The sequence below is a fragment of the Mixophyes fleayi genome, chromosome 5 (assembly GCF_038048845.1).
Source record: "Mixophyes fleayi isolate aMixFle1 chromosome 5, aMixFle1.hap1, whole genome shotgun sequence".
NCBI lineage: Eukaryota > Metazoa > Chordata > Amphibia > Anura > Limnodynastidae > Mixophyes > Mixophyes fleayi.
This window is the reverse complement of record NC_134406.1, coordinates 32,113,250-32,127,604: the sequence shown is the minus strand read 5'-3', so window position 1 is coordinate 32,127,604 and position 14,355 is coordinate 32,113,250. Positions and strand designations below refer to the sequence as shown.

The 14,355-nt window shown below is 40.5% G+C and overlaps 1 protein-coding gene across 3 annotated transcripts in view; it reads left to right on the top strand.

Annotated features, from left to right (window-relative positions):
* ARHGAP21 (Rho GTPase activating protein 21) overlaps positions 1–12,885 on the top strand; it is a 127,538-nt gene extending 114,653 nt beyond the window's left edge. For all 3 annotated transcript variants that reach the window (XM_075211967.1, XM_075211968.1, XM_075211969.1), the window contains 8 exons: positions 103–176; positions 804–893; positions 1,366–1,491; positions 1,583–1,624; positions 2,344–2,437; positions 5,077–5,108; positions 7,927–8,527; positions 11,122–12,885. In XM_075211967.1, coding sequence (XP_075068068.1) covers positions 103–176; positions 804–893; positions 1,366–1,491; positions 1,583–1,624; positions 2,344–2,437; positions 5,077–5,108; positions 7,927–8,527; positions 11,122–11,978 — 1,916 coding nt within the window. In that variant the 3' untranslated portion in view covers positions 11,979–12,885. The remainder of the gene's footprint in view (positions 1–102; positions 177–803; positions 894–1,365; positions 1,492–1,582; positions 1,625–2,343; positions 2,438–5,076; positions 5,109–7,926; positions 8,528–11,121) is intronic.
* Positions 12,886–14,355: the final 1,470 nt, after the last annotated feature.

Sequence of the window (14,355 nt, the reverse complement as noted above, 5' to 3'; positions counted from 1 at the left end):
TTGTGAGCAGGGTTCTCTTACCTCTCTGTATGTATTACCCAGTATTGTCTTATTAATGTTTGTTCCCAATTGTAAAAATTTGAATATAATTTTCATTTTCAGAGAGATACAATGACTTCATAGAAGCAAACCGTAGGGAAGACCCCATGGAAAGGCTTAGAACACTCAAAAGTTTGGTAAGTTTAAAGCAAAAAAAACCTGCCAGTTTTTTATTGAATATACACATGTATTTATTAGTGTTACAGTTTACAAAGGGACCAGACGCATACAATGTATAAAAACGGACACCACAAATTAGGCGGTCTTTGTATTATGTCCACAGCACAGCCCGCTCTGTGTAGTAATAATATTCTTGTATGGACTCCTTTTAATCTCCTCCTCTAAATATGTGCACTTTCCCCCCTCCCACCTTACACCACCAGGTTAGATAACTACTATGGGTGACTGACTTTCCTAAATGTGTGTCTGCCAAAAGAGAGGTGGGAGGGCTCAGACATCATTCTCTACCAGTGCCGTCTTCTGCCTGCCTGTTGTTGGGTTTATGTATTATAAGTACTAGTTATGATTAGTCTGCAGACATGACGGCTACCATGCACATACTAAGACAGCGTTTACCAAATTATTAATCAAGCGGTTTTAAGATCACAAGTGAAGGGCAGTGATACCAGAGCATTGGGCGTTAGTCTGCATCTGGCTGAGTGTCCAGTGTTGATGATCCATGATTTCAAAATAAATGGACCCCTGAAATCTGCCCTTGTCAGATCAGATACGACTGAAGCAGATATCTATCTTATTCATTTCAGATTCTTGATTTACCAGATCATCACTTTGAAACTCTCAAATTTCTTTGTACCCATCTGAAGACTGTGGCAGATAACGCAGAGAAAAACAAGGTAAACAGTCCGAACAATTGGGATTTTGGTTTGAAATGTCTGTTATATTAAGATGCACCTATCACCTACATACGGTGCTGGCAGCCTGTGTGGGCTGAACCAATATTCAGCCAATCACTTCCCTAGAAATTGGTGACATCACTGGATGCATGCATCTGTGATGTCATTTGTTCTTTATGTGTTGGGATTGGCCTGGTGCGATCAGTCCTATTTGCCAACAGATGAAGTCAGAGCAACTATTGCCTGTCCAAATTACATATATAGACCACTTGTTTTCACAAATACATAGAATGCTGCTATATCACATCATGGCCAGCGCTGGATGGTCGGGAGAAGTATGGAAACACAATTCTATAACCATAACCTCTCAGAATATGCCGGAGGGAGAATTTGTTTTTAATCCACTATCCTTTAAGCCGTCATCTCATCTAATCATTTATCTGTGTGACTGCATCATGGTTTTCTTTACTAGATGGAACCGAGAAACTTGGCTATTGTTTTTGGCCCGACTTTGGTCCGAACATCAGAAGACAACATGACGCACATGGTCACCCACATGCCCGACCAATACAAAATAGTGGAAACACTTATTCAATGTGTGAGTATTTGTAAGCCCATGTCATCTATTTATTTTTGTTGTGTTGTGCTTGTGTTTTACACCCTCTTTTTTGTGCATTTTTGTTTCTTAGCATGACTGGTTTTTCTGTGAAGAAAGTGCAGATGAGCTAATTGTAAGTATTGTTGCTGGCTTATGTTTATTTATAAGGCGATAACTGGAAGATGGCATAAAACTTATATTGTCTGGTACTCACATGCCTGAAATTGAGTTTTTGGTTTTTATCTTCTTAATGAGCAGCTGTAATAATGAATAGAAATTAAATTGTGTTAATACAGTCACATGAGTCCTGTATAGGGTGATACATAGTTACAGATCATGTAACCCCTTTTCCACTTTTAAAACAGAGGATCGTTAAAATATTTTGACACACCGGGTTGAAATAAAAATGTTTCTGCATAATGTATTTCACTTCTTTAATTATCCCACTTGTTTCCACAAAAAAAAATGCACTTATTTACAGCTTAGGGAAAGATTTGCAAACACCACCACTGCCACCTACAGGCCTTTTACCAGTACTGCATCCTCACTGAATATTAAACATAGACAATTTTCTGCTACATACCGTCTCTAAACAACCTTTATTTTGCACTTTCACATGTTCTTAATGGGATACAGATTTCTTTCATGATTACCTTTTTAGGTTCTTTTAAATCAGCACTTACAGAAAGAATTGAGCAGTGCAGTCAACCCAAATTTGCATACATTTAATATCTTGGAATAATTTTGACTAGTTTGTTAATTGACAGCTGTTTCTCTTTTAGAGTCTTTAGAGTAGCTATAAGTTTGTGTGTAACGATGTTGAAGAGATCTCTGTTTATCAACTGTGTACAGGAGGAAAGCACAGTAGAGTCTCAGCCTGTGCCAAACATAGATCATTTACTCCCCAACATTGGAAGGACCGGATTATCCCCTGGAGACGTATCAGGTAACTCACGCCTGCGCAGACCGTCTTACACCGCAGGCTAATGAAACCCACTCTGCTGCTTCTCTAGGTTCTTATGAATGTTTCTCTAATCTTACAATTCTGCTTTATATCCCTTTAATTTCCATCTTTGCTGTGGAGAGTTAACGGCACAGTAGTTTGTAACGGTTTAACTGCTTCCTCTTTACACTACAAGGCGAGGTTACCAGTCTCTATTTACTGATCGGTTTTGGGACATGATATATTGATTAGGACTGCGCATACCACACAAATGAGTGTGCATATAATTTGACGTCTTAACGTGCAAAGATTTAAATAAAAAAATCCAGTTTATTGTGGTGCAGAAAATATCTCCCATAATCCTACAAGTGCCTTAGTCTTTGAAGCAGCGATGTACAGCTGAGGAAGATGAAGATTACACAGAGCTGGTAGAGGAAGATTGGAGAACAGGCAGCCGCCCTTCCTAGAGGATTCCGTCAGCTCCCCAGACTCTTACTTCCTCTACCACCTGTCTGCTCTACATCCTCTGTCATATTCAGCCAAGACAAGAACGTTGGCTGTATTATAACTGATTACTTGGCTCATTTTGGTTATTGGGATTCAATCCAGATAGTTGAAACTAATGTATCTATTAGGATGCTAGGAGACGAATATACTGGCATGGTTACATTATCTTATAGAATTGGAACATGGATCCTCTGTGCATATATGGTCCGGTTTTAGACCTCAATGCAAAATAATGACTTATGCATTGTAGGGAGCATGTAAATACCCCAAAAAAAACCTTTTAAGTAAAGACTAATTTTGTTAAACCGCATTTTTAAAAGTATTTTGCTTTTTTTTTTTTTTGTGCATTTTTATGGTAGTTTACAGTTCTTTTCACCCGTTTCATTTCTATAGGAGGAGTGTTTGAGATTAACTTGTGTATGTTTTTGTTTTTTTAGTAATTATAAAGAATAAAGAAAAGTTGTTCTCATTTTCTTAAGTGAATTTGTTTCTGTCAGGGGGTCCCTTTAACCAAATGTGTAATCTTTCAACAAACAAATCTCTGTATTATCCATTGAAAGTGCTCATGTGTCCTGTACACCGTGGAGTCGGCCCTTCTGCAGGTTGAAGCTACTACTACTGCCTAGTGGCACGAGTGAGGTATGAGGCACTTTGAGCCTCGCGATGGCACTAGTTTCTTGCCAGTCGATTGGCTACAGTCTCATATTGCTTCAGCCTACAAAATAACTGCCTCCTGCGTGAGACGGTGACACGTACGACTTAGGAATTGAGGGGTGTAATTACAGCTTCAACATGTATACTAAAGTTACTCTTCCTTCTGTTTTTCCACTTGCAACCTATTCCTTGGCTAAGTACTAGTATCACACGCTCTCTTAGCTAACGTTCCCTACCTGCTGTCGCACTAACCAAGCATGTTCTCCCCCCCCACCCCCCAAAATGACCCCTTTATCTCTACGTAGATCTTGTTTTTAGTTCCGAGGGCTTTCGTTTTGTTTTACTGCCTCTACTGAACCAAGACATTTATACTGATATTGAAACAGGTGAAATGGGAGGAGTCTATCACACAGTGATGTCACTAGTGGATTCTATGATGTCAGTGATGGACAGCTGGAACTGTAGGAAGAAGGAGGATTGCTGCCCCCATTGTAGCTGCCTTGTCTGCAGAAATCCCCGATTTTTGTGAATGGACATTATATTTTCCTATTTTATTTTTTTAAAGTTTTGAAATTTATTTTAAGAAAAATTCTGCACTGTACAACATTTTTTTTCTCTGCTCAGCTTATTTTAAAACAGATCAATGTTACTTTCTTAAAGTCTCTCTGCCATTTCTTGTTATTTCTGAAGCAGACCCTGAGGAGAGATAGCATGGTATGGTCTACTAGTCTTATTAGTCACAAGCATTAGCCATGTCTTCATAAGGGGTGTTGCATGGGGCTTAGCTCTTGTATTATAATAACTTCTGCATAAAAGTATAACTCCAGTTTGATGTGGTAGAGCCTCCAGCTAGCCCCCTTCTGCTATCTCTATTCTTGTCCAGCCTGTGTTTTCTTTCCCTTTAATTATTTGGTGTTCATTTCTCATTTCATTATAGCAGTAGCGCAGTACGGTTATGTATCCTATTTAACACAAGACCTTCATGCTGAATCCTTGCTACTCTTAAGCAGTCGGCATTGATTGCACATTGGTTCTGCAATCCCAAAGATTGTCCAATTTGCAAAGTTCCTCTGTGTATTTCAATATCGGGGATCCGGATGAACAGCCCAGATCTAGACTAGCCTGTGTCTGTTCAGTGTTTTAATTTCTGTATCCATTTAAATTTTGTCGGCCTCCCGCTAAGATCAGAGTGCTTTAGACATCAGTGTTTGTTTGTTTTTTTATTTTGAAGAGCAGGGTTCCTCGCCATTCCTATCATTGAGCTGGTTCTGCCTACAAATCACAGCATCCTTTCATGGCGGTGGCTTTCTGTGGTGACGCTTGCATCTTTTGTGAGCTATGACTATCCCCTTTGTTTTCTTCTGCTTCAACACATTCTGTTCTGTGCTTGTCCTTTCCATGAAGCCTAGCATTATTTGTCACCATTACGTTTCTCATTGTGCACCACCGACATGTTTCCTGTTTTTATTTTCACTCTGCAGATTCCGCTACTAGTGACTCCTCAAAATCTAAGGTAAGCCGAAATTCTTCTCTAAACTGGAACTTTCAACTCTTATTATATTTTATTACTCATCGGAGACTCTACCAATTCTGCATTAGCATGTTATCAGCATTGGCTGCTACCACCGTATGTCCTGGATCTTGGCTTTAAAATGTTTTATGTAAAGCTGGCTCCCATTTTTCAGTTGCACTGGCTCTCCTAGCAGCTGTAACTGGCTGATGACATGGGTGGCCAGAATTTGTGGACCAATCTGTATGAGGATCGCATTCAGATCATGTATTGTTTGAGACCACAGAAGGTACAATGAATGGCCACATTGGTTGAGTTGTCCATCTGAAAAAGCTTTAGTCAGCTCATTCTTGATGACTTTGGTTGCTAAGTTTCCAACTTATTTATATGACATTCGTTCTTCAAATTATCTAAGTGGTTTAAGGAAATTAGTTATCTGGGTCACACTGGATATTATGTATCCCCTCCCCACACTGGGGGTGTCTAAAATCCCATCATCATTGATCAGTCCAAAAGCCAGCCACCCCGAGGCCCAGGATTCTTCTTGGCCATCCCTGTCTGCTCACCAAGGAACTCTTAGTGAACGAATGAAGGTGAATATTTATGATATGGTCCCGAGCCCAATATCTTAAATAATTGAAATTAGGGTCAAAGAACACAATGTTTTATTCAGAAAGAAAGATGGCATGATAGTGTGGCCCCTTCCTCCAAACAATGCTTTCAAAAATAGAAGTCTTAATAGTTTATTTTTTAGCAATTAACAAAATGCAAAGCAAATGAACAGAAGACAAATCTAAATCAAGTAGTTGGTGTGACCACCCATTGCCTTCAGTCAACACATCAATGCTTCTAGGTACACTTGCACACAGTGTTTGGAACAACCTCCCTGCCGAGTTCCTTCAAACACCTTGGAGAACTAACCACAGATCTTCTGTGGATGTAGGATATAAGATAGTTCTTAAAGACATTGGCTGTATGTTTGGGGTCCTTGTCCTGCTGTAGAATAAATTTGGAGCCAATCAGAAGCCACCCTGATGGTATTGCATGATGGATAAATACCTCCCTGTATTTCTCAGCATTGAGGACACCATTAGTCCTGACCAAATCCCCAACTCCAATTGCTGAAATGCAGCCCCAGACTTGCAAGGAACCTCCATCATGCTTCACTGTTGCCTATAGACCCTCATTATTGTACCGCTCTCCAGCCCTTTGACTCAAAACTGGAAATAGAACAGTGGGACCCAGATTTACCCATCTACTGTTTGGAGAAGTGTGGCCAGAAGTGGTCGTCTTGGAAGAATTGCAGCCAAAAGCCTATCAATGACGTGGATACAAGGCCAGATGACTCACATAGGAACTGGGCTTCAGAAAAATGGTAGCAGGTGCTCTGGACTAAATTTAAAATATTTGGCTGTGACAGAAAGCAGGTTGTTCACCGAAGGGCTGGAGAGCGGTACAGTAATGAGTGTCTGCAGGCAACAATGAAGCATGGTGGAGGTCCCTTGCAAGTTTGACCCCTCATCTCCGCCACCTCCATAGCATATGCTGTATCCCCCCATAGGGGACTGTAACCTCAAACAAAGATGATTGGGACGATAGCCTTGTCGGATTCTCATAATAGATCTAGATGAATATTGTCGATGTGGATGTGTTATCTGAAATAGCCATGAAACCTGACTGACATGAGCAATGGGAACAGTCATCTTTACAGAAATCACAGTAAGAGCCAATCATGAGGATAAAACAAAATATACTTTTGTGGAAGTAAACAGTGGTACTTATAGTGGTTGGTTCTCTTGTATTAGTCAGAGCAGAGTCTCAGAGATCAGGAAAGAAGCATGTACAACATGTCTTAGGGCCTGATTCATTAAGGGAAGTTAAGTAAAAAAAAATGAGTAAGTAGTCTCCTGGACAAAACCATGTTACAATGCAAGGGGTGAAATTTAGTTTTCTATTTTGCACATAAGTTAAATACTGTCTTTTTTATGTAGTACACAAATACTTGATAGCTTATTTGTACACTGACATTTAAAGTTGATATTTGTGTGCTACATGAAAAACAGATAGTATTTAACTTATGTCCAAAATAGAAACATAATTTGCACCCCTTGCATTGTAACATGGTGGTGTTCAGGAGACTACTTACTCAATTCTTTTTACTTAACTTTCCTTAAAGAATCAGGCCCTTAGTGTCCGTCTACAGTGTGGTGGAATGTGAAGCCACACCAGTATTTTACCTGGGAAGACCATGTGGTGCAGAGAAACAGGTTGTATAGCACAGTGGTGAATCGATATGATGTGGGCCAGAACCTGGTAAAATATCATCAGTCCGGACGGCCCTAAGAATAAGGGGTCTCTAGGTTTCGCCCAGCTTAGGTTCTTAGACACAGACCTCTGTGAGCTCTCTAGTTCCCACTCACCAGGGTAAATCTGATAGGTACACCTGCAGATCTATAAAATGGGAAGCTACCTTCAGGCACAAAATGTTACTGCTGCTTCTATTCTACATGGTCAGGTGCGTCCTGCGGATGTGATAAAACCCATTACATCTGCTGTTACTTTGTCCTATACAGAACAGAGCCCAACGGAAATGCGTCTCCGTTAGCTGTCAGTCCGTGTCCCCTCAATTGTACTATGAATAGCAAATGTAAAAATGCTGCTGTTGGTGCCCTGACCTTGTAAGTTATTGTATCTCATTGGTGGTATTCATAGCTGTATGTTTGCTGGAGAGTGGAATATGTCTACAAATAAAGTGTTATATTCTTAAAATGGTCTTGACACTTAATGTCACGTGTAACCTCTGTTTCTCTGCCTCCAACAGGGTTCTTGGGGATCTGGAAAAGATCAGTATAGCAGAGAGTTGCTAGTGGCCTCTATCTTTGCTGCTGCCAGTCGACGTAAGAAACAGAAAGAGAAGCCCCAGCTGAGCAGTTCGGAGGATGAGCTGGACAACGTATTTTACAAAAAGGATCAGACTGCTGTGGAAATTCGAAAGTCGGAGAGTAGCAAATCGTCATCTTCTGTAGCTGCACAAGTGCCTCCAAAACCCAAAGCACGGACGCTAAAGAATGCGGATGGTAAACCGAGAGAGGACAGTGCACCTCCTGATGACCCACCTCCTTGTCCTCCAAAACACACTACATATCCCAATCTGAGACTGATTCTGCCGTCTGATCAGGAACAAGCGCCCCCCTCCCAGGATATCATGTCTGATTCACAAACTGTACTTTGCACTTCATCCCAGACCTTCACGCACAGACCAAACCCGACCATTATCATCAGCCCGGAGACAAAAGGCAGCGACTTTCTGTCCGTAGACGGGAGCTCCATCGCCTCCGACTACTCCACAACATCGTCATACATGGTTGGGCTGGAACCAAACCAGATAAGTCATGAGGTTCAGTCTGTGGCAGACAGCAAAGGTGAGGATGCTGATAAGAGAAGGGAAATAAGAAACAAGGGCTGAGCTATGGAAATGGCACAGATTTAACGGACACTTTTTCTGTCCGGCACAGTTGAGGAAAACTATGAAATGGTCTTAGGAGGTTTCTTGAGACAGAATAAATGTTTTATTAACTGTCCCAGTAAATTTACAAACCTATCAACTGAACTTTACAAAGGTTCTTTTGAGATGCACAGTCATCCTCTGAGGCTTACTGGTAACTCCTTATTCATTGTACTCAATATTCATTAACGGTTAATATGTCCATAGTATCATTGCCTATCTTGTATAGAGTCTTTGACATGTCGTTTACACCTTGTTGTAGCTATAATCTATATGGAGCTAATATTTCAAATGCTCCTTCATTCTTGCTGATCAGGCTTGTTGTTCTTGAAGTTTCTAATCATCAGTTGGGTTACGGAAGAGGAGTCCCCATTGCAGGCGATATATAGCTTAAATGACCACTCGAGAGGGAGTCTCAGAAGTATTTTTCCACATACATAAAAGTAGGGATTTCTAATAGTGTAAGATGCATACATCATGGCTTAAAGGATGGAGGTTTACTATTGGAGTCTTAAGAATAGCTAAATAATTCAGTTATTTCAAAGGTAAAGCCATTACTTGTCATTGCTAATATTCCGACCACTACTCTCCCGCCACTGTACAGTAACGTTACACTTGCAATTTCCTATTGACCTATTCTTTGTGAGTTATACATGTTGTGAGAAGTCTTATGTTTTCTTTTCTGCATTACTATTATTCAATGCTCCAATCCTAAAACTAAAGTACTGATCCTTACTGTAAATTTCGACCTTTTACTTTGCTATTTCAAGGACCTATAGAATCACTGGTATAGGGACCTCTCCTCCTATGCAATAAGTACATATGTATTCATGTCCGTTTGTCACATTAGTAATATTTTATTATTTAGTCATTAACCATCCAGATGGTATTTCCCAGGTGCAAGGGTTAGGTATGGAAGATAACAAGCAGTAGTATCAAATGCATCTTCACGTGTTAAAGCCAGTAGGTTATTGTGGATTATGTTGAGGGAAGAGGATGAGGCATTATTGTGTTAACAAAGTCCACAGAGTTCCGTCACCTTGGTTAATACATTTGGCTTCTTAAGCATCAGTTGATGACGGTGTAGGCAGGTCAGTTATATTGTGCAATGTGATGGATGAGTCTATGCTGGCAGACCTCAGGACTCTTAGTTTTCTTTAGTACATAGTGTTGTCTCTTCCACCTTGGCTCCAAGGACCTTATCTGCTTGTGTACTTGGACCCAGGCTGCAGTCGAGGTCATCAGAGCCCTGTGCGCTGGGCAGAATTCATCTGTTTTCAGTACGAAGAAGTCATGTGCGTGAGGGTTTTGGGAGATATAAGCAGTTAGTCATCTGTTAATATAAAAGATGTTATTCTTTGTGTCCACAATGGGCAGTCATTGTTCTCCCTATTGGTATCTGTGTGGAGACAGTCCTGTAACTCTGCAGGGCTAGTGGTAAAGCATCAGGGCACTTCAACGTACCATTTGCGCATTCTACTTTCCTGCTAGCTTGAAAGTGTGTGTTCATTTATTTCATCTGTGATGCTTCACAATCCTTTTTCATTAGGGGTCTTATACAGTGTGTTCCTTGATATGAACTAAAAGACAGGGATCCCAAATCTCCAAATGCAGTAGTTTCTTTCACTACTAAGCAAATCAACTATAACCAGAGTATACTCGGAACCTTCACGTCATTTGTAGGTCACTGTGTATGATTAGAACTGGGCCTTCAGGGTAGGGCAACAAACAGATTTTCAGGCTTGACTGTTCTATTGTTAATGAAGCCACATTGTGAATGTTTGCGCTCTTAAGGAGACTCCAGGAGTAAACCGATGCTTTTATATACACGCGATATATAATCCTGCATGGGGCATGCCATATGCTAAGTGAGCTGAAGAAGGTAATATACAGGTTTTCATGGTGTATGTGTGTGTACCCTAAGTCGATCTATATTAACAGTCCACCCACTCGTCCTTAGCACTAAAGGTTTTGAGCCACATAACACATGTATTCCACACTTTGTTCTATAAGCCTCAATTCATACAACATATTACTATAAAAACTTTATACAGAATAATAGATGCAACAACTCCTTATATTCATCATGTCAGACAAAGCTGGTTTGTTATTATTGGTAGACCCAGGAATAATTGCATATTCTCCCAAATTATCAGTCTGTCACTGTTTTATGTCTTGCTCACAACCTTATAGGACATTTTAATCTTTTACTTTGCTTTTAAAGTAATTCGATTTATGTAGGTAAAATGGTCCTTCCAAGGGGATTTGTTTGAATGTATCATACATAGGGCACAAGTTGCAAGTACATTGGCAAGTCTTATTAACATATCTACTGCTCATTGTTCTCCTGATGTTGACCTATGAAAACTGCAAAGAAAAAAAAAAGCTGTTTCAGTAATATTATATGTATGCAAGGTCACAGGCTGTATTAGACTTGTCATTATGTATAGATATTATATCCGTCCATAAGCTTCAATTATTTAATTATATATCCACTTTTTGCCATTTCAGACGGAAGTGCCAGCTGCACAGAGGACAGCACGACTCCCCGGATGGACAGGCGCCGGTTCAGCTCTCACAAACTTATAGAATGTGACACTTTATCAAGAAAAAAGTCTACACGACAAAAAACAGACAGTGAATGTTCAACCGAAGGCAAGAGTGAGAAACCCACCGCATCATCTAGTGTTGCTGAGGTCATCAAGAAAGAAACGCCATCCGCCAACTTGGACTTGTCCGTAAAAAATGAATCGGAAAAGCAGGAACTTGGCTGGAGGCTTAAAATAACCGATAGGCTCAAACTGCGTATGAAAGCATCTGCGGATGACATGTTTGGAACCGGAAGTGAAAAGGAACATGCCGCCGAAAACAAAAAGAAGAAGAATATTAGGAGGAGGCACACGCTGGGAGGACAGAGAGACTTTGCTGAAATAAGCTTTTTAAATTCTTGGAAAATCCATGAACCTGCACAGGGAGGTAAAGAGGCTGAACTTTCTGCCATGGATCGATTAAAGCCAAAGTGTCCATCGCAAGACCTTTCAATCTCCGAGTGGCTTGCACGAGAACGTTTACGCACTAGCACATCTGAGCTCAATACGGAGGAGCTGATTTTAGAGAACACTAAATTAACAGACTCATTGACGCCAAATTCTCGTACATCTCTTTCATCGCCAGACAACTTGGCCACCCCCAGCGACAGAACTGAAAACCTATCCCACGTGACGACACCTCTACAATCGGCTGAAACGTTAAATGGAGAGAGCTACCAGAGTAAAAACAAGAATAACTTTAGTCCTGCTGTTGATGCCCATCCCCATAAACTTTCTGGTACTCGGGTGGTCAAATCCCGATTCTACCAGTACCTTTAAGTGATTTCCACCGCAGCTTTTGTCCATAAGTTCCAAGATAGGCAATCTGAGTCTACCTAGCAGTTGCCAATGGAGCTTGTATTGTAGTGTGACAACAGTTGGTGAGCTTAAAGCTTGCCAATGTCTTTAGTAAAATTCCAGTCTATTGTATATCGTTCTGTGCCTGAATTATTTTTTTATTTTACTTTTCTGCAGCCTAGGTGAGGGCTGCATTCATCCATAGGCCCTGTGGAAAGTCTTCAGAGTGGCCAGAGAAACACAACTTCTTGATGGAAGTGCTTGTAAAAATCTGAACAAATTGTTTGCTTGACTTTGTGCATTCATAGTATCTGTAACCCAGGGTTCTCTCATTAGCAGACATCCACCATGTAACAATGTTTTGTTTTGTTTTTTTATTCTTTTGTTTAGTCACTAAGAAAAGTGCCTCATGAATTCATCTGGTGTGCTAGGGTGCCATATTGTTACATGCTAATTAGAGGAACCTACTGTGAACAAAAGGAGCATTTTATCAGTTTCCAGATTTCATTAAATTTTACAGATTTTAACAGGTGGACTCAGCGCTTCCATTCGTTATACATTCCGGTAGAGTCTTCAAGTTTTATATACCAACTTTTAATACAGTTTTTTTTTCTTTTCTTTTCTTTTTTTTTTGGGGGAGTTTTATGTGACTTGAATTTTTAACCTCTCTGTAAGATACGTTAACTTATGTATATATACATTGTGTATCTTCAGATACCAGATTTGATAAAAATGTTGTAAGATAGGCATGTAGATAGTAAATCCTTGGTGGAACTGGTTTCTTTCATTGAATATAGTATAATTCTGCATGAAGATCTCATACCACCTTGTACCATGCCTGTGTGCATACCCACTTAAACACTGGAAATAAAATTAATTTGGTGATTTATTTTTTTAAGTACTTAAAATGTAATTTAAATTATAGGGTAAACAAAACTAACATTAAAGTTTGAATGAGCATTTTCTGTTACCATTATTTTTCAGTAAAGAACTGAGGTGTTGAATAGTTCTTCCTTCTTGTTAACGATTACTGGTGGAGTTTAAAGAATCTCTTCCTAAGTTCATTTCAACTCTCCAATGCCTCTTTCTCCAGTTAGCAGAACTGTGCAAGGAACTACAAAGGTTCTGATGTATACACTCCAACTGGTACGACCCCGGATCCTCTCCCCGTGTGATAACCAGTTGAAGAGGAGATGCAAACAGCGATGTTGGTTTCCTTGGCTCTCTCCAGTAGTTGGACCTTTCCTGAACATGAATATTTATGTTAATGCACTTTCTTAAAGCCTATTAAATGCGCATTGGTTATAGTCCAAAAATATTGTAAGCAATTAGACCTGTAGCATTTTATACCACTTTCATACTGCCGCCCCGGCAATATCCCGGGTTTTTGCAGGGGCTCGGAGCGTCCCAGCTCAGAAACACCATTCATACTGCACCTTGGACCCGGGACACTCTCTTGTTCTCTCTCCTTCTCTCTCCTTCTCTCTCCTTCTCTCTCCTTCTCTCTCCTTCTCTCTCCTTCTCTCTCCTTCTCTCTCCTTCTCTCTCCTTCTCTCTCCTTCTCTCTCCTTCTCTCTCCTTCTCTCTCCTTCTCTCTCCTTCTCTCTCCTTCTCTCTCCTTCTCTCTCCTTCTCTCTCCTTCTCTCTCGTTCTCTCTCGTTCTCTCTCGTTCTCTCTCGTTCTCTCTCGTTCTCTCTCGTTCTCTCTCGTTCTCTCTCGTTCTCTCTCGTTCTCTCTCGTTCTCTCTCGTTCTCTCTCGTTCTCTCTCGTTCTCTCTCGTTCTCTCTCGTTCTCTCTCGTTCTCTCTCGTTCTCTCTCGTTCTCTCTCGTTCTCTCTCGTTCTCTCTCGTTCTCTCTCGTTCTCTCTCGTTCTCTCTCGTTCTCTCTCGTTCTCTCTCGTTCTCTCTCGTTCTCTCTCGTTCTCTCTCGTTCTCTCTCGTTCTCTCTCGTTCTCTCTCGTTCTCTCTCGTTCTCTCTCCCGGGATTTTTCACTTGTACCATTCATACTGCTCCAAGACCCAGGTCATTTGTACAGACATCTCCTATAGTGTTAACGAACAAGTAGTATTGATAAAAAATGTTGAAATATCAGGTCTTTCGTTAGGGGAAACGTCTCTCTGCCACCAATATTATTAGTTGTTAAAGTTGAGACTACCTGACATGACCCCTCTGGTGGTATTGGTGTACGACCGCACCATTCATTTATAATGCAGTTTGAGTACTGTTGAAGTAAACAAAGGTGCCCAAGGATTTTAATCATCAGGTAAATTCACTTTATTCCAATTACTGATAAATGCAGCTGACCTCTAAACGCCATGGCTGTAGAAGGATTGTGAGATTGTGGCTGTGATTTACATCC